We start from the raw sequence: 26,433 nt of genomic DNA on the forward strand, positions 1-26,433 counted from the left end.
ATAGGCCTACTTTTGTTTGCGCTCCAGGCGCAAACAAAAGTACGCTGGATTTTAGTAGATACGCGCGGAGCCGCGTGTATCTGCTAAAAACCTGGATCGGCGCGCGCAAGGCTATCGATTTTGTATAGCCGGCGCGCGCCGAGCCGCGCAGCCTACCCCCGTTCCCTCCAAGGCCGCTCCGAAATCGGAGCGGCCTTGGAGGGAATCCTCTAACGCCCTCCCCTCACCTTCCCCTCCCTTCCTCTACCTAACCCACCCGCCCGGCCCTGTCTACACCCCCCCCCCCCTTACCTTTCTCCGGGGATTTACGCCTCCCGGAGGGAGAAGTAAATCCCCGCGCGCGAGCGGGCCTCCTGCGTGCCGGGCCGCGACCTGGGGGCGGGTACGGAGGGTGCGGCCACGCCCCCTGACCGCCCCGGGCTGTAGCCACGCCCCCGTACCCGCCCCAAAACGCTGCCGACACGCCCCCGAAACGCCGCGACGACCGGGCCCGCCCCCCGACATGCCCCCGACACGCCCCCCTCGGAGAACCCCGGGACTTACGCGAGTCCCGGGGCTCTGCGCGCGCCGGTAGGCCTATGTAAAATAGGCTCACCGGCGCGCAGGGCCCTGCTCGCCTAAATCCGCCCGGTTTTGGGCGGATTTAGGCGAGCAGGGCTCTGAAAATCCGCCCCAATGTGCATGTCACAGAGGAAGAGAAGGACCTTCTGGTGCGGCAGGTCTGCAAGAATCACAGTGTTGTAAACATTCAGAAGACATCCTTGAAGATCAAGAGAAAGATCTGGGAGGGAATTGCCAAGGATATCAGCAGCTTGTCAGTGTCAACAAGGACAGCGGATCAGTTGACGCGTTGCTCGAGGGACACCAGGGCAGCTGTCAAGGCCAAGCTGGCCATAATTAGAGGTCCAAGCACTGGATGGGAGGAGACCCATCATGTGATGTACGGCTCACACCAGTGGAGATGCTGGTCCAGGGGACTCATCAGCTGGATTCTGTAGCTGGTGTCCATACGGGCACTGATATGGATGATATGCTTGCTACGGCAGGAGCAGGTGAGTATGGCAAGCAATGTATCTCTGATGGGGAGTGGGATGAGGGGGCCAGTATGGTGTAATAGTTTATTGATACTTGGCACTGATGTATTTAAAAAAAAAAAAAAAAAAAAATTTTTTCAGGTCTTCATCAGTCAATGGAGACAGAGGGGCTTGCCATAGTGGGTGTGACAGAAGAGATTTGGCCAGCATTTCAGGGGATACAACCCCAAGATCCTTCTCCCATGAGAACAGCAGTACAACCCACCAATGGTCAGCAGTTGGCAAGTGAAACACTGACATCTGATACACAAGAAGACAGACAGTTGAGCTCCATATGGCCAGATACATCTATGATAGACATCCAGGATGTCCCAGTACACTTGGCACCGGTGCAGATGGTGGTTCTCCAGGTGCCTCTGTGGGCGGCTGTGGGGTTTCAGATCATCGCATTGTCTCACCAACAGAAACACCACCCTACCACTGGCAGACCAGCTTTCAGCAGAACCGATTGCGAGGCAGGAACTTGTCAAGACCAGTGTGACAATTGGATTGATCACTATGTATGCAAAAATGGATCATCTGAGGAAAGAAATGTGCAGTTTGTGTAGAGAGTCCAAACCCTCTGCAAGGGAGTGCAGTGCTGCTGTCAGGGTATTGTTGGAACAGGTTAGAGCTTTATCTGATGACATTGTCTGTATCCTACGAGGCCTTGACTCATTTATATGGGATACGAACAGGCACATATCCACGTGATTAGGCTCATGTTTCCCCAGGAGACAAGCTCATCCTGTAACTCTGAAACCATGGAATGCAGCAGTCCCACACTGAGAGCCAAAGGTGGGGGGCCTTGGATGGAGGCCATATCCATGAGGAACATACCCACCACGTTGAACCATCAATGAATCTCCTGTTCAGGGATTTAGATTATTATATTTATATGCCGCCTATGCCCTAGGTGACTTATTGAACTTTTCCTGTTTAAATTGTTTTTCTCTGGTTTGTTTTACATGGACCTCTGCAATTGATTTTCCTACACACCTGTTGGATTGTGGTTCAACCAACACACACATTACTACAATGAGACAAAACTATGACCATGGCGTGTCTCTAGAGCAGACCTCACGCTGTACCACAATGACTCTTTCTGGACCGAATCCAACTCCATGCTGGACCACTGATGATTCTTTCAGTTCCCAGCTAGTTGAGAAACAAGACCCAAAGTGATCTCTTCTGTGATCGGTTGCTGGCACTTAACTGTCATGTTTCCTGGAGCCCCACCCCCACAATATACATCTGATGCCAGTGTTTGAGCTGGACCCCACCCTGTCTGTAATTGTCTTTGTTTAGTGTTGTCCACTATTGTGTTTAAGCCCACATCTGACCCCCAATAATTCTCTCTGATCCCCACCCGGCCCGTGCCAGATCATCAATGACTATCCTGGTCCAGCAGCCCATGTCACATATCCAGGCTGGTTGCAGCAGCAACCAAAGTCCATGAGGGAGTGCACAGCTCTACTGCTTAAGCACTGATGAATCATCCAGGATACTATGTTAATCACAGCTGTCAGCTGCTGTGCAGGACCACCAATGTGCAAACAATCACCTGAACCACCAATGTTGTCTGGCATTGGCAAACTGGAATGGCAGCACTGGTGTCCTAGATGTCTGGTTACAACTAGATGTCAACCATGGTGTGGTCTGCCCAGTTGCCATTAAAGGGGTTTCCTGCTGCACTGTCTTCTCAGGGCTGCACGGTGAGAGAGGCTCTATATTCCAATAGTGTGGTTCTGGGTAATCCCCCACAGTAACTTGTTGGAAATCCACATTGAGAAATTGATGGCGCAGGTGTGACTATTGTCAGAAACAATACACCCAACTTTGGGCGTCATCTAATAAAGGGCATTTTCAACTACCGATTCTCTTTGTTTCTTTAGTAATTTAAAAGATACATTTGAACATTTAGACAGAGGACAAAAATTACATTTCAGGTTGTAAATCAAGTCTAATACTTCATCTGGATCAACATTAGAGAAAGAATCCCAAATTATATTGGTGACATCTAGATCAAAATTAGAAAAGGAATCCCAAATTATATTGGTGTTATCATTCTTTTTGAAAAATACTTGATCATCAGAAAATCAAGCTGTTAAGTTTTTTATTTTTTCGTTAAAAAAGACACCAAAATCTTGAGCATTCAAAGTGATTGCAGAATCAGTTAATTGTGGTTTGGTAGTTAGATTTTTTACGATACTGAAAAGCTCGTGAGATTGATTAGGTGCAGACTGATTTTGATTGGTAAAGAATTTTTTTAAAATCGTTTCTATAATTATTTAAAGTATTCTGATAGATTTGAAAATTTGTTTGGGATTTGTTTTTCCTCCAGTGACGTTCAGCGGCACGCAATTTCCTTTTGTTTAGAATCATTTCTTTACCAAACCAAGTTGCTATATATGTTCTTTTACAGAGAAAATCAGTTACAGGGGCAATTTGTTCCAATGTTGAATCTAAAGAATTAACCCTTAGAGAAAATGTATCTTGTATATTGGTCAATAATGTTTCTGTAAGTTTAGGGATCCAAAATTCTTTTAAAGAATCTATTTCAAAATTTTTCCTTTTCCTAACAACTTAATGGAAATCTTCTATCTTGTCTTGTGGCTCACCTAGGCTTTCTGCCTTGCTCTATGGCCTCTCTTGGCCTCCTGTCTCAGTCTGTGGCCTCTCAGACCTCCTTGCCTTGCTCTGTGGATGCTCAGGTCTCCTTGCCTTGTTCTCCAATCTCCCAGGCCTCCGTGCCTTACTCCCTGGAACTCACTGAATTACCTTACAGACTTCGGGCTTGCTAGGTTCTCCTTGCCAACTGTTATAGGCTGCGGAGTCTGGGAAACCCATCTGGGGAGTGGCATGAGACTGCAAGGCAGGACTCAGGACAAGACAAGGAATGGTCTTCCATCTAACCAGTCCTCTCCTCTGCAGGTTGGGGCTTTGGGCTCTGGAGGCCAGTAGATCTCTACAGCAGCAGTATATCATAGTGGTGAGTCCACACAGGCAAGGCTTAGACAAGACAGGCTGAAGACAAGGCATGGACAAAGGCAGGCTGAGTAGGCAGGTCAAGGCAAGGCTGGATACTAAGCAGGACTTGGAACTAGACAAGACAAGGGTGAGACAGGCAAGGACAAGACTCTGGTACAGGCAGGACTGGACAGGATACTGGAACAGACAGGACAAGACCAACAAGTCAGACTAGGGCAGGACTTGGACAAAGCAGACAAGGGAAACACCAACCAAAGAACACAGAACCCGAAGGCAGCAAAGCTTAGAACAGGCAGAATAGGCCCAAAGGTTTCAGGGCAGGATACAAGATAGAATAGGCCAAAGGCTTTGTGACAGGGAACAAGACAAGACAGGCTCAAGGGTCAGAAGGCCGCCCATAGGCCACAAGACAAGGCAAGAACAAGGCAGAAGGCCTGTAGGCCATAAGGCAAGCATAAGGGTCAGGTCACAGAACAAGGAGTGACACCATGAGAAGACAAGGTTAGAATGGCAAGTCAGGTTTACATAGGCCTGGGGGTTGGGCGTGGCAAGGGCAGTGAGGAGGAACTTGGCAAGACTAGTGATGAGGCATACTGAGGGCCTTTGCTGGTGGGAAGGTGTCATGAAGGTAGGCAAAATCCTAATAGCACCCCCGCCTTCTAAGACCCCCTCCTCCACTCGCCTTCCTGGAGAGTTGACTACCTATCAAAACTTAGCTCTAAATTTGACTGAAGGGGCTCATGAGGCAACATCCAGGTGGGAATTCCCACACATGCTCAGTAAAGCAAAAGCTCTACTAGCTAAGATAGAGAGGGCCATTCAGTGCCACCAGATGGCACCATCTACATATCATGGCTTATTCATCCTTTTGTCTATGGATAATACTATTTACAGCAAGCAAATTTGCTTTCCTCTTGAAGTGTTAGATATATTTATTTTCTTTATTCATTTATCTATCCTACCTGATTAAGAAAAACTTCTTTTTCTCTGAATGTAGTGATTGTTAAAGTGGTAAATTTTAGTAAGAGAAATCTGTCAAAGAAACACTTTCCTTTGGTTTGTTTTCACAGTAGCTAGAATAATACAACTCATATAGGGACCCAGATTCTAAGTAACATTCTTATAAAGATTTTTGTTAAAAATTTACTGGTATAGTGTAGTTACCTTTAAAAAAACAAGAGAAGCTAAGACGGTAGATATCACAAGAGACAACCAAAGTAGAAGAAAGAAGACAACCTGATGGGAAGAATTTGATGCTCTTCTATTTAAAACTATGAAACTGTGAGCTATACAATGCATACCCACGAACTGGCAATGTTAATAAGAACACTAGAAAAAATAAAAACAATTGATTAAATATCTTAAAATTATAAAACAAGATACTTTCCTGAACAAATAAAATATATTCTGGTGAACAGCAAACCTGCAAGTATGAAAAATAAAAGATTAAAGAAAAGGAACTTGTCTTTATCTTTAGGATACCGTAAAAGCAAAACAATAGAAAATGCAGAGAAAAGACCTAAAAATATTTCTGTAGTTGCAACAGTGTTTATTCAGGTTCAAAGATCTCTGTAACCTTAAGGAAAACAGGAAACTATTGGTTTTGAATAGTTGTTTAATGGTATTAGTTCAGAACACCTGATTGATACATTGAAAAAGTAGTAACTCAACATCAAACAGTTAGTAAGGAAATATTGTTCTTAAAGACATGTAATAAAACTGAACCTTTCATACTTGCCCGTTTTCCTTATTATCTGCTGGGAAAATATAAAAAAAAAGTTTGTTATTATACTTTGATTTAAATTTATTATTCCCTTGATCCCGCCCCACTCCTGGGAATTTTGACTGGATAGGTTTATGTGCCCAGAGGAAGAAGGGCTTTGTAATAGACTTTGTCTGGAATAACAGTCTTTAAAGTAACATCTATAATAGCTTTCAGTCACCATAGCAGGGATTCAAGTCAATCCATCCAGAAGTGATTATTAATTACAGGACCTTCAGTGCCACCACTATTGGCCCACCACATCAGGAATAGAGTCAGCTGTTCGATGGTGGTTAAAATCTTTGGTTTTGGATATTGGGCTCCCCCTAAGGATGCTGTCTCCTTAACTGATTCTGTCTATTGATGTCTCCATCAGGGGTTAGGGAACTCATACAGATATGGCTTCTACACAAGGAACATGGTGCTTAGTAGAGAGTCGTCTGAGCAACTTCTTGGAGGTACATACCATCTGGTATTTGTTGAAAAGTTTCTCTCACCTTCTAGCATGGGTGTTCTCAACTTTGTACTCGGACACATCTAGGTAGTTGGATTTTCAGAATATCCACAATGAATATGCATGAGGTACATTTGCATGCATTGCCTTCATTGCATCAGCACTGCCTTCATTGCATGCAAATGCACCTCATGCATATTCATTGTGGATATCCTGAAAAACTGACTGGATAGGTGTGTCCCAAGGACCTAGTTGAAAACCATTGATCTAGCATCTCACCAATCGAACATTTCGTGGTAGTGACTCTCCTGCTTCGGTGGCTGAATGAGAAATTTCAACTAATGGGATAATAAGAGGATCATTAACAGATGTTATCAAAGTACCAACTGAGAGAGGAAAAATATGATGCTCTTCTTCCTGCTTGGTTTTCTTCCAAAGAAATATGGGACAGAACCCACCCAGACAGTCTCCCAAGGGTAGAGAGGGAAGACAGAGTCTTTAGACAGCAATAATTCAGATGGACTGCACTTATATATAAACAAACATTAAGCATTAACATATATTTCTTCCTCTCTACCAAGTTTGCAAAACTAAATATGCAATAACATCCACACTGCCAATGTCAATAATTAACACTTTTCTTATATTCCTACAGCTATGTGCAATTTATTTATCAGATACGTTGGTCTCTTTAAAATAAACTACTTTACTCTTTTGAAAAGTGTGTTTCTTTACTGCTTTTCCTTAAAGAAATTGAGTCTTAGTATTTACAGGCATAAAGTATAACCACAGTCTCTGAAGAAGGTAAGAATAAACTGTTACGCTCCTTTGTTATTTGATGTTTTTCCTTATATATGTGTGATACTCTCTTTTTGTCTCTATTGTAGACTGTAACTCTCTGTAAGTGTTCTCTTTCTTTTCTTTATAATAGTTGACTCGGAGTCGGTAAGTAATATAGTCTCAGGTTTTTTTCTAGCATTCCTTGTGTAAGTATTGGGTTGCATGCACTTAGCTGTTTCCTTTGCTCTGCAGTCAATCTTCGTCCCCTTCACTGATGCTTAATAACGTAGCTGGCTAAATTGCTGTTAGGGATTGAGGTTTTGCAACTGGAGGGACCCTGTCACCAGATCCAATTGGGGAACATAGTCTCCTGGCTTGACTTTGTGCCTAACTAAATAACAGAAATAGTGTATTCCTAATTACACTGGCACCTACAGTCTTCCACAAGTGTTCTAGTTGAGTTCCCCTAAGCTGTGGTCTAGAAGCCTTATTGAACTCAGCTCTCTTCTCTCTTCTATCTATGCACAGAGGAATTGCTTCAGTGGTTTCTTATGTGTATTGTACAGAAATTCCACACTCTCACTCTCTCTCTTTGCACTCACATACTTCAAGTCACTGTTTTCCAGACCAGGTATTTCAATAATATAGGGCTGAGTCAGTTCTTATAACCCTTTTAGGATTAGATTATAGCTTTACACTCTGCAGTACAGATATGATATCACACCACTGCACTTATATCTGTTTTTTTCTTAGCACACTCATAGTTTTGAGTGTTAAACTCTGAGCACTAATCTGTTTCCAGTGTTTGATTTGCTTCCCTAATATTAATGTTGTCACACTGGGTGGGAAATGCTGGTTTGAAATACTGCACTCTATATTTTTTTTTATCAGTACAGCTCTTACAGTGCAGTTCTGGTACTCATTTACCTTATCAGCCACTTGACCAGCAGTTTAGGGGAATTGATCCTTAAACCCAATATTAGTTTGCCAGATACCTTGTCCCAGATTATTGAGGCTGTCTGTTTCCCCATTCAGCAAGAATCCAGTTATCTCATAGCAGAGGTCCTCTCAGGAGATAAACTCCTCTCATGGACTTTAATTTCTCCTATTCCCCTTGATAGTAGAGAAACATATAACAGGGATATACACAAAGGTATAACCGGTTGTGTGAACAGAAATTCACTTTACAATCACACTTAGCAGGTTCAGATAACACATGAATTTTCTAACAACAGCTATTAAAATCACACGTGCTGCAGCCAAAATTATTACTCTTACAGGATTAACTGTCTTTATACTGACTTCACCACTAAAACTCTCTGTATACACTCACACACACAATACTCATACACTCTTTGGTGTGTGCCTTCCTCTCTGTGCTTTCTACAACTTTTTAAAGTTTCTGAGCAGACTCTGGTAGAGCTAGGAGATAAAATCCCTTCTGCTCTGTCTCTCTCAAACTGCCACTCTCTGACTGGAATCCTATCTACAACAACTGTCCTGTTAGCTTAACTTGAAGCACTGGGGTTACCATGGATACAGTGAACTAACAGTTCTCCCCTTCTTTTATTTTAACCACTGGATTATATAGCAGAAGAGAGAATCTTGATTCAAACAATCAGGTTGCTATGTTCTACATAAATAAACAAGGGGGACTATGCTCCTTTGCCCTTTGTCAAGAAGCTCTCAGGATCTGAACATGGGCTAATTTACAAGCAATGCACTTTCCGGGATCCCAAAACACTCTGGCAGATGGTCATAGCTGAGTCCTCCTTCCTCACGAGTGGTCAGTGGTAGCAGATAGTCTGTTGAACCTTTGGGGTCAGCGGACAATCAATTTATTTGCTACAGAGAGCAACAAAAAAGTTGGAAAGTTTTGTTCTTCCAAGCAGATTCAGCCCAGCACCTAATGCTTTTCTGCTCCATTGGATTGCAGATGTTCTATATGCTATTCTCCAAACCCATTCATTACAAAGACAATTCAGAAGATGCTACAGGAGTATGAAAGAATGATTCTCATTGCTCCAGCATGTTCAATTCAAATGTGGGTCCCCTATCCCCAACTTCTAATTTTGCTGGGCACATCGCATCAGTCAGAAAGATGGTTGTTCTCTGCCATCTAAATCTGCCCTATGTAGCCCTTATGTCATGGATATTGAATGCATGGTTATTTCTTCTTTGTTTCTTTCTAAGAAATGGAAGATATACTAAACTCAGCCAGGAAGCCTTCAATGAGGGAAGATTATAGCTTCAAAATGGCAGAGATTTTTGGAATAGTGCTAATCTGGATCTCTGGACCTGTTCGTATGCAGCCTATGGGACCTGCTTCAATACTTGTTTTCCCTTTCTTCATTAGGGATCAGCATGTCCTCAATGAAGGTTCATATTAGTGGTATTGTGGCATACCCTGAACAGGTGGAAAGTGCTCCAATTTCTACTCATCCATTGGTATCCAAATTTATAAAAGGTTTGTACCTATAGCCTCCTGTCTCCACTTTATTTTCTGATACTCCTTGAATTTGAACATTGAGTTTATGACAACTGGGCCATTTTCATTTCTGATTCATGTTGTTTAAATGTGTTTTTGGCATTCTCTCTCCATCTTTTGATATCTATTTTGAAGTGATTTTTCTCCTTTGATTTACCTCTTACATTTTTGGGTCATATTGTACTGTATTACCTATTGTTTGGCCTTCTGTTTTGGATCTATACCCATTCTCTCTTTTATTGAGAGGTATGGTGATCCCAGTTTGGTCTTTGCTGCTTCATTCATTCAGAATCTTGATCTGGAGTTGCAGCCTGTTTTCCCTAATCTGCAGCATCTAAGATGGTCCTTAGTTTAAGAAAGGCGGGTTACACAGGAAATAGTTAAAAATGAATATACTACATTGTTGTTGACTGATAAGACACCAAATATTTCATGTAGCCCAATGCACTGTTGCAGCACCACAACCTATTTAGACTGGGAAAAAAGTCAAGCTGAAATAGTTGAACCATCTTTGTGTGTTGCACTGTAATTAGCAAACCAGATTTCCTCAGCAGTTAAAAGCCTGTCTTATATCATGTATAAGGTTACTAAAGTTCAGCTCTTTGCTGAATGCAGATCAAAGGCATTTTCACAGCTCTTTGGAGACTGTTTTGTCAGACAAAAAATATTCTGAAAGAATTAATCTAGTTTATGTACTGCATGGTATGCAACTAATATTTAGTATAGAATTCATAGCAAAATTACAAAATTGTTGTAAATCAGTAGGTGCCTCCAACAGAATTAATTCATTTCCAAATAAGCTTGTAAAAGAATTTTCATAGACATATTCATGAAAAAACTTTTCCCTACTCTTATTTTTGTTTTCTGAAAAAGGTAGCAAGTACCTACTATTTTTTTAATCCATGATTCCTTTCTACCATTTCAGGCCTGTTGTTTTCCGAACTCTTTCTGTCACATGATGTTTACACAGAAAGTCTTCACAGCAGCATATTTTGGCCTGCCACTGCTTGTGTCGTAGTGTTTTCTGTCTCTGCTCAATCTTCCACTCGTGTAAACAAGCTAAAGCCAAACTGAGTAGAATTTAATAGTGCATGTTTCAAATTCCAGCCCTAGATCAGAAGTTCCCTCTTTTGAAAGGGCCAGAATATCAGGATATCCACAAAGAATATTCATCGCCAATCAGATGCATCTGCATATATATTGGCTAAGAAGAAGGATAATTTGCAAGGTTTAAATAACCCCCAGATGTGTAATCCCAGATAGGAGCCAAGGAGCACACACTTCAGTTCAGATATTAAGTGCTTAGTTCTTAAAAGGTGGTCAAAATAATCTGACAGACCAGGATTACCTGTGAAGGCAGAGATTAATTTATCGGCCCTTTTTGTGTTGCTTAGCTCTTAAACTTCCTCTACAGTATAGTGTAGACAGCATAAATAATCTCAGAGATGTGGACAGCAGCAATAATCATGATGGAATATGGATGGTTTCCAATTTACCGTACTTTTACTGATAGTTGATAAGATGGAAGTTTGTTTTTTTTTACAGCTTATTGATGTTAAAGTCCAATTGATGTACAATCAGAATCTCTAATAAATGTATGGCCTTCTACTTTCAGCAAATATATCATAGAATGGGTAGAAGTTAATTTCCTATATTTTTCCTTTAGTCTTCTTTATTCTCCTTTCTCCTGGCAGTACCGAGATAGCATTTCACTCGTCTGAATCCCAAGCATTGTTCACCTGGGTCAATAGTAATTTGCTCTGGAATGATACTCTAAATTCCATCTCTCTGGTAATGAAAGTAAATTCATTCCTCTTTGATGATATATCTACTCTTCAGGTTCTTCCTACTCTGCTACTCTGCATCAGTGGGTTCTTAACCTTTTTTGCATCGTGACCCACCTGATGAGCAGTGATCACATATGTGACAAACTGCTTATTACAGTCCATGGCAGAAATTTAAAAAAACCTAAGTATTACTTTTATTATTAAGAATATAAGAAAAAGATTGAGTACTCTCTCTGAACAAAAATTACATAACTAGTAAATCTCCCATACCAGAATAATACTAACTGCCAGCACTTAAATAGTGACAACACCATTTATGAAAAGGCAACATTACAAATAATTCACTAGGCTCTAAAACTCCAATACACCATATTAGGAAAACAGAACAAACCAGGCTGCTAGAGATCCCTACATAGAATCTGCATGCTAGTAGCATACCTGTTCTTTGTCACATGTGCAGAACACAGATGCAGAATAAAGAGACTGAGGGAGTATACCGGAAACTCCCTCAAACCACCTTAAGGTATTGGCTACAGCTATCTAGCCCGGTCCTCCTTAAGGATCAGTCCCGTAAGGGATTCTGGGTGAAAGGAAGCTCCCCTCACCATACTATAATGAGTTAGGGCCCAGAAGAGTTAGACAACCCCAAGGAGCAGGTAGGAACCCACCCTATGAGAAGACCAGCTGTGTTTAATATCTCTGTGCTACCTGAGCTTTAAGGTGAGCTGCATCATTTTGCCTGTTTCTTTGTTTTTCACTATAATAAATTGCATAAAAGGAAACAGTCATCCCCTTGCACTTTGTGGTCTATTTAGTGAGTTATATTGTGGGATTCTAACTGGTGGTTGAAATTTTATATTGAATACTCTCACTATGTTAATGTAGAAGGTTGTGTTTGGCTTTATAATAATGTTATAATCAGATAAATAAAAAGTAAAAAAAAAAAAAAGGAAACAGCCATAGTCTGCTTCCTTATTCCTCCTGGCTGTTTTCCATGCCGTGATTGTCCACATTACCACAGAGACCATAAAGTCTAAATAGAAAAGTGCAGACAAAAACTGAAAAGGAAACCATAACAAGCCCGACTGTATTCAATGCAACAATGGAAAAACAGAAACATCACCTGTCAGCATAAAAAAATCAAGAAATATAAAATCAATAATAGTAAAACCATACTAATAAAAAGACCAAAATTATTTCAAAAGAGCTGATGAATAAAACATCCAATAATTAAAAACTCATATAAGAAATGTCCAGACATCAATAAATATTTCAAAACAGCAGATATAAAGACCAAATAATGAAAACTAATAAGGATTTTAAAAAATCCTATCCTCTCCATACCTGGAACTTTTGATTTCCAGGTGCCCTCAGATTGACGTGAATTAGCAGGAGGAGAGGATTGTGGTTTTTGCTTGCAACATTTCTTCTCTCTCTCTCTCGCACATGTATGAACACACACGCATTCAATCACATACAACTCTTTCATGCTCTCAATCACATACATGCTCTTGTTCTCTCACACACACTGGCTCTCTCTTTCTCTCTCACTCAAACCCTCCTCCCCCAAAACACAAGTGTCAGCAGCAGCCTTCTTCTCCAGCCTCTGCAGCCCCAAGAAAGAAGGGTTCCATCAAATGTGGGGACTGACACTGCTCTTCCTCATCCTCATGACCATCGACTGCTCCTTGTTTTGCTTGGGGCCGATACTGCTTCTTCCTGCATGCACACTTGGGCCCATCGCACACCACTTCCTCTTCTGTGCTGCGGAGGAGGGAAGAAGGAGAGGCTATGCCGCTGTTGCCCCCGGTTGAGAATAGCTGCTGTAGATGAAACAGAATCTGAGTCCCTGAGCCTTGGGCACTCAGTAAAAACAATAGAACAATTCTTATTCAAAAGGAAAACCAAATAAGAGGTAGGAAGTGTAGAAAATACTTCCTCCTCAATTAACCAAAGGTCTCCAAAACCTGGACATAAAATAAGGGTAAGGCAATCCAATTCTTTACCCAGGTCTCTGTCCACAAGAACCCCTACCTTTTTTTCTGAAAATTAATCAGAAATGGGACTGCACACACAGACTATCCCACAACAGAGTAATTCAAGGAAAACCAATTAAAATTCTATGCCCTGAGATGGTGGCATGGGTTTATATATAGTCAGAGCATTCTATCTGCTTCTCTCACTTGGCGCTAAAACTATTCCTAAGTACATCACTCTACTCCTCTTTCAAAGGATTGGATCAGTCTTTCTAGTAGAGGATCCTTTAGGTCCACTACACTTGGCTACCTTGAAAACTAGAACTGTTTGGTCCCTTACAGACCAAACTTGAGAACTTCTGCCAACTGGTGTATAACTGGTGTATAATAATGAGAAACCTGCTGAGGCTGGAATCTTTTTTTGTAAGGAAGAAGGACAGGTCTCTACATCCCTGTATTGACTAACACAGTCTTAACTCCATTACCAAGAAGAACCACTGTCCTCTTCCCTTGATCTCCAAGCTCTTTGGCTGCCTTCCGGATGTGCAGATATTTACCAAGCTGGAGCTGTAGGGTGCGTACAACCTGATCAGGATCCGAGAAGGTGATGAATGGAAGATCTTCTTTAATACCCATGACAGACATTATAAATACCTAATTATGCTCTTCGGATTGTGTCATGTCCCTGCAGTCACCCAAATTATGGTCAGTAAGATCTATCAGGACCTGCTCTACTCTCAAGAGGTGGTCTATCCTGGTCTTCTCTTAAGTCCTTGATGAAGCATCGCCGTCACGTGAAACAGGTTCTCCAGAGCATCACCTCTATGCCAAATTATAGAAGTGTACAATTGAGCACGAAGAACTTCCCTTCCTAGTATAAATCATCTCTCGCCAAGGCCTCTGCATGGATCCAGACAAGTTGAAGGCCATACTGGAGTAGCCTCGATCTGTGCAACCCAAGGTATTGCAATGCAGTGCTTTCTGGGGTTCGCAAATTACTATAGGCAATTTATTCATTAGTATTCCACCTTGGCAGCCCCGCTCACAGCCCTTACCAAGAGAGGTTCAGACACCAAAATCCTGACCTCAGATGCTATCCAAGCTTTCGAGCTTCTCAAAAAGGAGTTTACTTCTGATCCTTGACAACATTACCTGTTCCCTTCCAAGGTGTTCATTCTGGAAGTAGATGCATCAATCCTCAAGGAAGGAACTGTCTTCCTGCAGCATTAGCTTAATGGTACCCTCATGATCTGCTCCTCCTTCTCGAAAAAGTTCTCTCCATTGGAAATCGTGAGCCTCTCTAACTCTCTCTGGGCCTCACCTTTATATCTCTTCCCTCAGGGAAACGCCCCCATCCGAGGATCCCTTTCCTGTCTGTCTTAAGGTGGACTGGGCCAGATAGCTGGAGCCGGTCCGTTAAGGCAGTCTGAGGCTTTCTATCATATACTCTATCACAGATGGGTAGATGAGGAGAAGCACAGAAAGCAAGGAACAGTGAAGACAATGAGGAACTGGAGACATATGCTGAAGATAAGATGCTGAGGACAAGATGGGCTGAAGACCAAATGCTGCAGCAACATGCTCTACACAGTGTAGTGGGACCTGTTGCTGAGGTGCATTGCAGCTGGGAAGCTACCCTTTTATAGGGCAGCCTCCGTGATGTCATCTCCAGGGACCACGGGGACCTTCCCACCACAGTCCCTTTAAATGTGGCAGTGTGGCACGCTGGAATTAACAGCATCCTGCCACATGAAGGTCTAATGGCTCCTTGTGGCGTCTGCAAGCAGCATCCCACTACTCAGTGGCAATGATGCTTTGTGCCCTTGGCAGCCAACTCAGGGCTGGAGGTAAGGATGGCAGTTCATAGGATTAGTCTGCAGACCACTGAACACAACAGTTCCCCCCCCCCCCCCCCCTTAAGCCTCCTCCCTGAGGCTTTGGATTTTCCAGGGCACTGTTGGTGAAAATCTCTCAGAAAGTTCTGGTCCAAATAATGGATACCGGCTCCCAGGAATTTTCTTCTGGTCCATAGTTCTTCCATGAAAGGAGATATTTGATTCTCTTGCCCCTACAATGGGAGTCCAACACTTCCTGAACTTTCTATACTGTGTCCCCATCAATAGGCACATCCTGTGGTTCAGGTGGTGCCCTAGAGAGCCATGAGAATACCAGTGGCTTGAGGAGCGATTCATGTAAGACATTGTGCATCTTTAATGTCGGTGGTAATTTTAATTGATAGGTGACAGGTCCCAGTTGCCGGAGTACAAAGAAGGGTCCGATGTAGCATAGGACCAAGCCCATGGAAGGGAGTCGCAAGCATAAATGCCGAGTGCTTAGCCAGACTTTCTCTCCAATTCTGAACTGAGGGGCTGATCTCCAATGCGCATCTGCAGTCTGTTTTTGCTTGATCAGCGGTTCTCTCAATCAGGTGACTGGTCCATTCCTATAGTTCTTACAATTCCTGGGCGGAGTGTTGAGCTGCTGGTGAAGGCACTGTTACGGGCCAGTGGTAGTGGAGGCACTGGTTGCTTCCCATAGACCAGCTGAAATGGAGAAGATCCAGTGAGAAAACTTGGCCCATGACAAAAGGGTGGACCAGTTATCTTGGCATTTGTTAACGCATGAGCGGAGAAAGGTTTTGAGGGTGCAGTTGGTATGCTCCACTTGTCCATTCCCTTGCGGGTGATTAAACTGATGTAATCAAGCATAATGCCAGATTTCCTGCAGAGAGAGCACCAATAACATGCGGTAAATTGGACTCCTCTGTTAGACAAAATGTTCTTGGGTAAGCTATGTAGATGAAAGACATGGAGAATGAAGCACACCAGTTCTGGTGCAGACAGAAACCTCAGTAAGGGAACAAAGTGTGCTATCTTAGAGAATCAATCTACCACTACGCCATTAGAGAGTGGGAGGTCCACTAGAAAGTCCATGGACAGTTGATCCAGTGTTCCCGGGGGGATGGCAATGGCTGTAACAGCCCCCAGGGTTTGCCATGCAGCACTTTTTGCTGTGTGCAAGTAGGGTACGAGTCAACATAAGCCTTGATGTCTTTCTTCATCTTGGGCCACCAATAGTGTCGTTGAAGCAGTTCAAGGATTTATGCCCATCCAGGGTGATTTGCGACATTAAGTCTGGAGGTTATGACCATTTTCCCTGGAGGGACGATAACTGTAGTGGCCAACAGTATCCTGGTGGTGTCGATGATGTGTCTGGGAGGTTCTAGAACATCCTCCATCTGGAAGGAGTGAGAGAAGGCATCTGCCCATAGATTATTGAGTGCTGATAAGTTTCACAATTCAAAATCAAAGTGGGCAAAGAACAAGGACCAAAGGGCTTGTCTTGCATTGAGCAGCTGAGCATTTGTGCAAGTGTTTGAGATTTTTGTGGTCTGTATATATTGTAATCCGGTGTTGCGCTCCTTAGAGTAGGTGATGCCATTCTTCGAGAGCTAGTTTGACAGCCAGAAGCTATCCGTTTCCAATGCTATAATTATGTTCAGCTGGCGAGAACTTAGAAAAGAAGGAACATAGCCGGAGAACTCCTATTGTCGAGTGTTGGCTAAGGCAGCCTTAGGCCTAGTAACGAGGCATCGACTTCTAGAATGAATAGCTGTATAGTATCCGGATGATGCAGACATGGCTTGTCTGTGAAGGCATCCTTTAACTTCTGAAATGCCTCCAGAGCTTCAGGTGGCCAGTCTTTAGTATTGGCACCCTTGCAGGTAAGAGCAGTAAGAGGTGCAACCATGGACGAGTAATATGGGATAAGCTGTCAGTCACCGCGGGGAAATAAGCGGGCAAGAAAGAGCGGAGAGCCTCAGGGGAAGCTCCTACTGTTTAAGAATAACTGCTGGAGGCCTGCTTTTGGTTGATTGGGCGACTAGGCCACCAGGGCATGCTCAAAGTCCCAATAGGCCAACCAGTCCCTGATGATCTTCTCTGTGCTCTGTCTGCCCCAAACTCACCTCCTTCCCTTCTGTTCCCTGCACTCTACCTGAGAGGGGAGGGGCTAGATCAGGAAGCAGAGTGCTATTCTATGCTTCTTCACTGTCCAGTATTGTCATTGGGAGTTGGGAGAAGCTCTTTGAGGTAATCAAATTTGCAGATGATACAAAATTGTTCAGAATAGTTAAATCACAAGCAGATTGTGATAAATTGCAGGAAGACCTTGTGAGACTGGGAAACTGGGCATCGACATGGCAGATGAAATTTAATATGGATAAGTGCAAGGTGATGCATATAGGGGAAAATAACCCATGCTATAGTTACACAATGTTAAGTTCCATATTAGGTGCTATCACCCAAGAAAGAGATCTAGGCGTCATAGAGGATAACACATTGAAATTGTCAGTTCAGTGTGCTGCGACAGTTCAAAAAGCAAACAGAATGTTGGGAATTATTAGAAAGGGAATGATGAATAAAACGGAAAATGTCATAAGGCCTATTGCTCCATGGTGAGACCACACCTTGAATACTGTGTACAATTCTGGTCGCCGCATCTCAAAAAAGATATAATTGCGATGGAGAAGGTACAGAGAAGGGCAACCAAAATGATAAGGGGAATGGAACAGCTCCCTATGAGGAAAGACTAAAGAGGTTAGGACTTTTCAGCTTGGAGAAGAGACAACTGAGGGGGGATATGATAGAGGTGTTTAAAATCATGAGAGGTCTAGAATGGGTAGATGTGAATTGGTTATTTACTCTTTCGGATAGTAGAAGGATTAGGGGCACTCCATGAAGTTAGCATGTGGCACATTTAAAACTAATCGGAGAAAGTTCTTTTTCACTCAACGCACAATTAAACTCTTGAATTTGTTGCCAGAGGATGTGGTTAATGCAGTTAGTATAGCTGTGTTTAAAAAAGGATTGGATAAGTTCTTGACTTAGAAAATAGCCACTGCTATTACTAGCAACAGTAACATGGAATAGACATAGTTTTTGGGTACTTGCCAGGTTTTTATGGCCTGGATTGGCCACTGTTGGAAACAGGATGCTGGGCTTGATGGACCCTTGGTCTGACCCAGTATGGCATGTTCTTATGTTCTCTTTATGCTCATGCATTGCAAAGTCCCTGGTGCTGCCCCATAAAATTGCTACACTCTAGGTGATGTCCTTGACTGCCTAATAGAAGAGTTAGTGCTGCTTCTACTTGCTATTTCTGCAGACAGATGAACAGGGGCAGAACCACATACGCAGATTTTAAAATTCACTTCTATTCATGGGATTTACATACTAACCTAAATACATCCCCAGGAACACTTCTTAATTCAGCTGAAAGTATATACACTGTGAAAATATGCACATACTTTTAGCTTGTGCCTGGATTGCAATTTTTACCCTGAGGGATCTAGCTGAGTAACTCCAAAATCATCCATCTAGATCCATTTGAAAATTTCTCCCCCCATCAGTTGGAGGTGGCAGGTTGCCTAACATGGGCTGCAAGTTGACTTTGCTACACTTTCCACCAAGGGAGAAGAAGCAATATCTTGCAGGTAGTCAAGTTTGTACAGCTGACAACTGAGAGATATCTTTAGCACAGTGGATGGAAGGTATGGGTAAAGAAGGATGATGGCCATAGCTAGGACAGTGAAAGTGTTGAAATTTTGTGTGCCTGATAGCTGGGAGATATACTTAGCTAGACCAGAGTAGGCAAGGGCAAGTTGGGCAGTCTGGGTGGGTCCATATCTGCTTTTTATGGTTATTCCACTAATGCTTTCTATTGCATTTCATTTCTTTCTTTGTAAAGCAGCACATGGGCCAACACCTGTCATGGCACATCTTGAAGGATTCAAAATGACAACTGGATATGCTGGCAGTGTGGGAACTCCCATTGGAAAGTGCAGAATCTTTTTATAGTTTAATAAAACAAAGCTACTGCTTTCTGACTCTGAGACATGGCTGAAGCAGAGGCAGACAAGGATTTAGAAAGCTCTAATGGAGGCACGGCTGAATTTCCTTCTTTGGAAGACCTGGAGGAACTCTTGGAGCAAGGACCTACAGAATGTAACCATGTTGACGAGGTGTGGCCTAATCTCTTTTTAGGAGACTTGTAAGTACCTGAAATCTCTAAAATACTGATCTGGAAAATGGTGGTATATAATTTACACTGTAGGGTCAAGTTTAATTCAGGGGCAAAAAGTGTGCAAATAAATTTGCACAATTCTGAAACATCACAATGTTTGTTAAGGAATTTAATTTTTTACAACTTCAGAAAGCAAAAAGAATCCACAGAAAAAATTGTGCAAGCAAAGCTTTAAAGAAATGCATTGTAGAACTTATGTTCAACAGGGCTAAATTTCATAATCTAGCAAAATCTTAGGTCAATATAATAAGGTGCATTTCGCTGTGCACACGTTAATGTGTGATAGTGTGCACAGCTTTCCTAATGATTTAACAAGGAGTTTAATAAGGTGCATTTCCATGTGCATGTATGTTAATGCGCAATAGTGTTCATAGCTTTACTCATGATTTAACAAGGAGTTTAATAAGGTGCATTTCCATGTGCATGTATGTTAATGCGCAATAGTGTTCATAGCTTTACTCATGATTTAACAAGGAGTTTAATAAGGTGCATTTCCTTGTGCACGTATGTTAATGCGCAATAGTGTTCATAGCTTTACTCATGAATTAATAAGGTGCATTTCCCTGTGCACACATGTTAATGCGTAATAGTGTTCACAGCTTTACTCATGATTTAACAAGGAGTTTAATAAGGTGCATTTCCATGTGCATGTATGTTAATGCGCAATAGTGTTCACAGCTTTACTCATGATTTAACAAGGAGTTTAATAAGGTGCATTTCCCTGTGCACGTATGATGATGCGCAATAGTGTTCACAGCTTTACTCATGAATTAACAAGGAGTTTAATAAGGTGCATTTCCCTGTGCACGTATGTTAATACGCAGTAGTGTACACAGCTTTACTCATGAATTAACAAGGAGTTTAATAAGGTGCATTTCCCTGTGCACGTATGTTAATGCGCAATAGTGTTCACAGCTTTACTCATGAATTAACAAGGAGTTTAATAAGGTGAATTTCCCTGTGCACACATGTTTAGTAGACAAAAAATCCTCGTACAAACCTGATTAAAAATGTGTGCACAAAGTAGCACCCCCTCCTTGCAAATACCATTTTAATCAAAGCAAAAAGCTGTGTAGGCGTAACTTTTGTTTTCTTACTACTGGAAATTTCACTCCTGGTCGGAGGTGGAGTAAGGTAAGACATGGCACTGAATCTGGAGTTTGTAGTGCCTGGGGGTCTTGTACTTGGCATTTATGCGCAGAAAAATGATTTGTGCACAAATTGTGTTTTCAACGAATAGCTTATGTTTTATGCATGCTAAATATACTTTAGTGCACTCATTTTTAAGTTAGCGCACTTTTAAAACTCCTGATGCATTAGCATGCTTTAGCTTACTGCTACAGGAGTGAACTCTCTTTTCAGTGTATAAGTAAAGGAAATTAATGCTGAAGTTCAGCACACATGGTCCACTCACTTATTACATGGGGCTCCCTGTGGTAGTGAGATAATCAAATTTGCAGATGACACAAAAATGTTCAGAGTAGTTAAATCACAAGCAGATTGTGATAAATTGCAGGAAGACCTTGTGAGACTGGAACATTGGGCATCCAGATGGCAGATGAAATTTAATGTGGATAAGTGCAAGGTGATGCATATAGGGAAAAATAACCCATGCTATAATTACACAATGTTGGGTTCCATATTAGGTGCTACAACCCAAGAAAGAGATCTAGGTGTCATAGTGGATAACACATTGAAATCGTCGGCTCAGTGTGCTGCGGCAGTCAAAAAAGCAAACGGAATGTTGGAATTATTAGAAAGGGAATGGTGAATAAAACGGAAAATGTCATAATGCCTCTGTATCGCTCCATGGTGAGACCGAACCTTGAATACTGTGTACATTTCTGGTCACCGCATCTCAAAAAAGATATAATTGCGATGGAGAAGGTACAGAGAAGGGCTACCAAAATGATAAGGGGAATGGAACAGCTTCCCTATGAGGAAAGACTAAAGAGGTTAGGACTTTTCAGCTTGGAGATGAGACGACTGAGGGGGGATATGATAGAGGTGTTTAAAATCATGAGAGGTCTAGAACGGGTAGATGTGAATCGGTTATTTACTCTTTCGGATAATAGAAAGACTAGGGGGGCACTCCATGAAGTTAGCATGGGGCACATTTAAAACTAATCGGAGAAAGTTCTTTTTTACTCAATGCACAATTAAACTCTGGAATTTGTTGCCAGAGGATGTGGTTAGTGCAGTTAGTATAGCTGTGTTTAAAAAAAGAATTGGATAAGTTCTTGGAGGAGAAGTCCATTACCTGCTATTAAGTTCACTTAGAGAATAGCCACTGCCATTAGCAATGGTAACATGGAGTGGACTTGGTTTTTGGGTACTTGCCAGGTTCTTATGGCCTGGATTGGCCACTGTTGGAAACAGGATGCTGGGCTTGATGGACCCTTGGTCTGACCCAGTATGGCATTTTCTTATGTTCTTATGTTCTTAGTGCTGGGAGGGAAATCTCATCATGCAGCAGTGACAGCTAGTGGCCAGATTCAGAGTGGACACATATCACATTCTAGAGGGAATCATGGTCTGCAGACCCTGGCCAAGGACCATTGCTGCAGTGAGGTGGGGGAAGGAGAGATAAAAATGGCACCATAAACCTAGGAGAAGCTAGTTCCAGTCAAGCTGGAAGCCCTAACCAGCAAGAGGAAATTGCTGGCCCACAAATGCTTCACAGTGCTTTTTGCAGAAGGATATTTTAAATATCAGCTTTATTGAAAAAGACTTTTCCAACACTATACAGTGTAAATACAATATACATTTTCCACACATAGACCTGCTCAGTGACTCAGTGGCTGCGTTGTGCACCGCTAGGCAGAGGAACCTGGGCTTGATTCTCTGCTCTGGCCTTCATTCCTCAGTTTGGCTGGGGTTGGGCTGGCAACACCTAGCAGCCAGCTTTCAGACCCTTGCTTGCAGACTTCTGGACAGAGCCCAGATCACTGCATGAACTGGACTAAGTCAGACAAGAAGGCAACCGAAAGAGGAGGAAAATTCCCAGATAACTGGAATGAAGGTTCATGTCATGGAATTTTAGCCTGACTCCAGCTAAGCTGGAAACCCAAAAGAAGTAGGAGGAAACTGCCACATTAAAAAAAAAAAAAAAAAAGTTGAATATGTTTGGCTTGCAAGATTTTTATGTGGATTCAAATCATGCTGATGCTCCTTGTGACATTGGGCAAGTCACTACATCCCCCACTGCCTGAGGTACAAACTTAGGGTTATATTTACTAGGCCACGATAGTTTTCCTTCTGGACATAGGACTGGGTATGGTACCACAGCTTTGTAAATCCCACTGGATTTTGCCTGGCAGTAAAATACTGCTGGGGAAAATACAAAGTGACCCAGTACAGTTGTGTATGATGATGGCCCCCACAGTGTGGGTCCACCATCTTCTTAAAGAGCTTAAGTGGCCCAAAAAAATCCCTCCCCCTCCCAAGTATTGCCAAAATCCCAGGGATCTCGAGAGACACCCACACCCTCCCATCCCCTTCCAGTCCATGAGGCGGCACCAATAGTTAAAAAGTAAAAAAAACAAAGAATTGTCCAATTCCTGGCCCCTGCTTTTCCTCCAAACCCATCTTTTTTTTTTTTTAGAAAAAAAGGCCCTTACCCTAACCTACCACCCTCCCCACCACTACCCCTGTCCTTATTTCCCAAGCCCTAGAGGCCCGGAACATCCCTTAGGGCTCCGGGCCTGGTGCTGCCATTTTTCAAAGTGGTGCCAGTTGGCCAATTTTATACCTTTGCCCCTGTGATGGTAGGGGCAAAGTTTGGACTTCGGCTGGCTGGTGCCATTATGAAAAATTGTCCACAATGGGACAAAATCTGTGGGTAGCTTTTAACCTGCGGAAGTTATACCAGTTTTAAACCCAAAACGTATAAAGTACAAAGGTACTTTTGCCTAGAAACCTGCCACAGGTACAAAGCCCTCCGTGGATGTTTGCACCTTGTTTTTGTGCAGGTACTTTTCTGATGGAAAATAACACACCAAAAGGATAACTTTCAAACCTATGCACATTACTGGATTTGCGTGCGCAGGTGTTTGCTATCCTAGTATTTTATAAGCCGTGCTGCAGGTTGCCGAACAGTTTATAAAATATAGCATACTTCAGCTCTGAAAGCACACGGCGTCTGTTTCAGCAAGTGGGATTATTTGAAGCGCAATGATAGCGCTTAGTTTCTCTACCTATTTTATAAACATATACCTGCATATTTTCCGCAGCAAAACCCTGATTTATACGCAGAAGTAGGTTTATTTTTAAATATGCACACATGTTTGAAATCATCAGTTTGCCAATACCTCTGCTAGTTCACCCTGTCCGTCTCCAGTTCATGTAGGCCTCATACCTGGGAACTTTTGATATTAGGCTCATTTTGAGATTAGCGCGGGGTGGGGGTGAAGAATGGTGTTTGCAGTAAAGACTTTTTGGTTTCTTCCTCCATGCCCTAAGAACTCCTTTCTTGAATATAATCCGCTTAGAAGTGTGGCTAAGCAGAATAAAATTAAGTAAATAAATAAAATAAAATAGTATTCTCTAGATGGTAATAAAATTGTTTCCAGCTTTCAGTGTTTCTGAATCAGCCTTCTTCTTCTCATTCTCTACCCTTGTCTGTCTCTCTCTTTTTCTCTCTGGTGCCTTCTCTCCTTTTCTATTCTATTTCAGTTCTTTCTCTTTCTTGTCTCTTTCCTCCAGCTGCAGATATTTTAATATTTTATCTTCCTTTTTCTAGCCTCTTCTCCTGTTTTTCACCTTTTCCTCTTCTTATTCTTCCTACCTTCTCTCCTTTCACTGTTTCACCTCCTCTTTCTCCCATGCTCGCTTTTTCATTCCTCTTACCTTCTCTCCTACATTATCTTCCTGGATTCACCCCTGCCCCCATCCAATCCAGGGTCCTCTCCTTCTCCTGGAATCCTTGTTCCCTCACTTTCCTCTTTATCTTCCTCCTCCCCTTTCCCTCCCCTCTTGCTCTCATCTCTCTCCCTTTTCACTCTTTTCTTACCTTTGCCCACCCCTCTCTCTTCTCATCCTTACTTTTTGCCCCCCATCAACTTTTGATTGCCCCTCTCTCACACACATTCTCTTGCCCGCCCCTCTCACTATCCTCACACAGTTACTCTTTCTTCTTTACCCACTTGGCCAGCATAGTTACTGTGAGGAGTGAAGCCTTTCCTGAGTACAGCCTTTGTTTTCCCTCCTTTCACTGCTGATTGGCTTCTTATGCTACCCAGAGCCAATCAGAAGGGAGAGGCAGGGAAGCAGCTGCCGACTGAGAGGCTTCTTCCGCTGGCTTCCTGCCTGCCTCCCCTGCATCCTAGTGTTTGCCATTTCTTTACCCAGTGCTACAGTAAAAGACAGCTACATGGAATGGGGAGGATGTTTAAGACCCGGAGATCCTGGGTGCTCCTCCAGAGACCCGAGGTCGAGACTCTAAACCCTAAGTCTCTGGGCCAAATCCGGAGAGTTCCCAGGTATGCTCATAGTGCTTCAACTTGAGCTCCCCCACTTCACCCAGACCTCCCATCCAAAAACAGCAGACAACAGACGAGCCCAATTTCAAGTGACCAAAACAATTAGTAGATGTGAAATTCCACAAATAAGTTGGCTAATGTATTTGTGTAAATACCTTGTAAAATAGAAACATCCATGCATAACGTTTGACCACCCCGCCCCCACTGTGATGCCTTTAGACCATTCCTTTTTTGCATCAGTAAATGTGCACATGAAACCAAAACTACGCATGTACATTTGATGTTTTCAAAGTAGCAAACACACAAATACAAACTACTTATGTGTGTATATGTTAATTTTCCATGCCTAACCCTTTTGAAAATGTATTTAGTAGTGTTAAAAATGCAATTTCCATGCATTATTTTTGTCCACCAATCTAAACACGCCCCTGGGAATACCTCTTCTAAATGCAGCTAAAAGTGTATGTGTGAGGCTGCTCCGCACGTAATTTTAACTGATGTGAGAAAGGCAAGTTTCAGAAAGCCAACTTATGCCCGCTTTGAAAATCGGCCTCATTATTTTTTTATGTTAGAGCCTCATTTTCTAAGCATTTTCCCCATAAACACAGAATGGGAGAAAAGCCTTAATAAATCAGGCCCTTAGTTTGATTTATTTCTAAGTTGGGTATACCTCTGTCCCAGTGTTGGTACAAGTGCAGCTCTTATAAATTGTGTTCGCAACGAATCGTTTAAGAGTGAATGGTGTACATTACTTTAAAGTTGAGAGCATTCCTGCAGCAAATATTCTGCATTACAGCATATATTTACGTTTCCTCAGTGTATTTGGTACTAGTTCCTAATATCAGTAACTAAGAAAGCTGAAGACTACTGTAGTTGTTTACAAAATATTTGTCTACTATGCAAGATTTTATAGGTATGCTTTATAAGTTGTGTACTCATATACCAATAAAGAATTAACTTTGGGACTGGCTTACCAGGCCACTTGATTCCAGGCATGTCATGGAGATAGTCCTGCAAAAGCGAAGAAGGATGACGTAAGGTAGCGGCTGCTATGGTGGCTTCTGATAGCCAAGGAATGCTGCTGAGCCCATGCCTTGGAGGAGGTACTCCTCTAGCCCTTAGGCTGGCAAGACTGGGCATGCCATCTGGAAAGGAGGGCATCAAAGATGGAAGGCATAAAGGGGAAAAAATTACTGTAAAGTTTGTGCTACAAAGCTAAGCAGTGTTTCAAAGGCCAAGAAATACACGGCGCAGGATAAGGGTCCTGCAACGCATGCATCATCTCTAGGGAGAAAGCAATCTCCAGCTGTTCTTTCAAAATGTTCCCAAGTATCAGAATCACCACTGGCCCTTGTATTCCAAAGCAGAAGAGAAGAAAGATGGGTCCTAGGATTCCACCTCACCATTTCATGGAATTGTCCCCATCCTGGACACCTTATCCAATCAATCATGGTGATCACCTTCGAGACCTTCTTCTGTGAGTTCTGCTTCCACCACAACCCCAACCGAAAAAATAGGAAACCATGGTACACGCCTTTCCTCAGAAATCTCAAAATCC

At 42.5% G+C, this 26,433-nt stretch overlaps 1 protein-coding gene across 1 annotated transcript in view; it reads left to right on the forward strand.

The window, feature by feature from the left end:
• LOC115095595 (dual specificity protein phosphatase 13-like) overlaps positions 1-26,433 on the forward strand; it is a 46,095-nt gene that overhangs the window by 4,580 nt on the left and 15,082 nt on the right. Inside the window, exons 2-3 of the mRNA XM_029609529.1 lie at positions 9,417-9,527; positions 19,063-19,362. Coding sequence (XP_029465389.1) covers positions 19,208-19,362 — 155 coding nt within the window. The 5' untranslated portion in view covers positions 9,417-9,527; positions 19,063-19,207. The remainder of the gene's footprint in view (positions 1-9,416; positions 9,528-19,062; positions 19,363-26,433) is intronic.

This window comes from Rhinatrema bivittatum, chromosome 7 (genome assembly GCF_901001135.1).
Source record: "Rhinatrema bivittatum chromosome 7, aRhiBiv1.1, whole genome shotgun sequence".
In the NCBI taxonomy this organism is placed as follows: Eukaryota; Metazoa; Chordata; class Amphibia; order Gymnophiona; family Rhinatrematidae; genus Rhinatrema; species Rhinatrema bivittatum.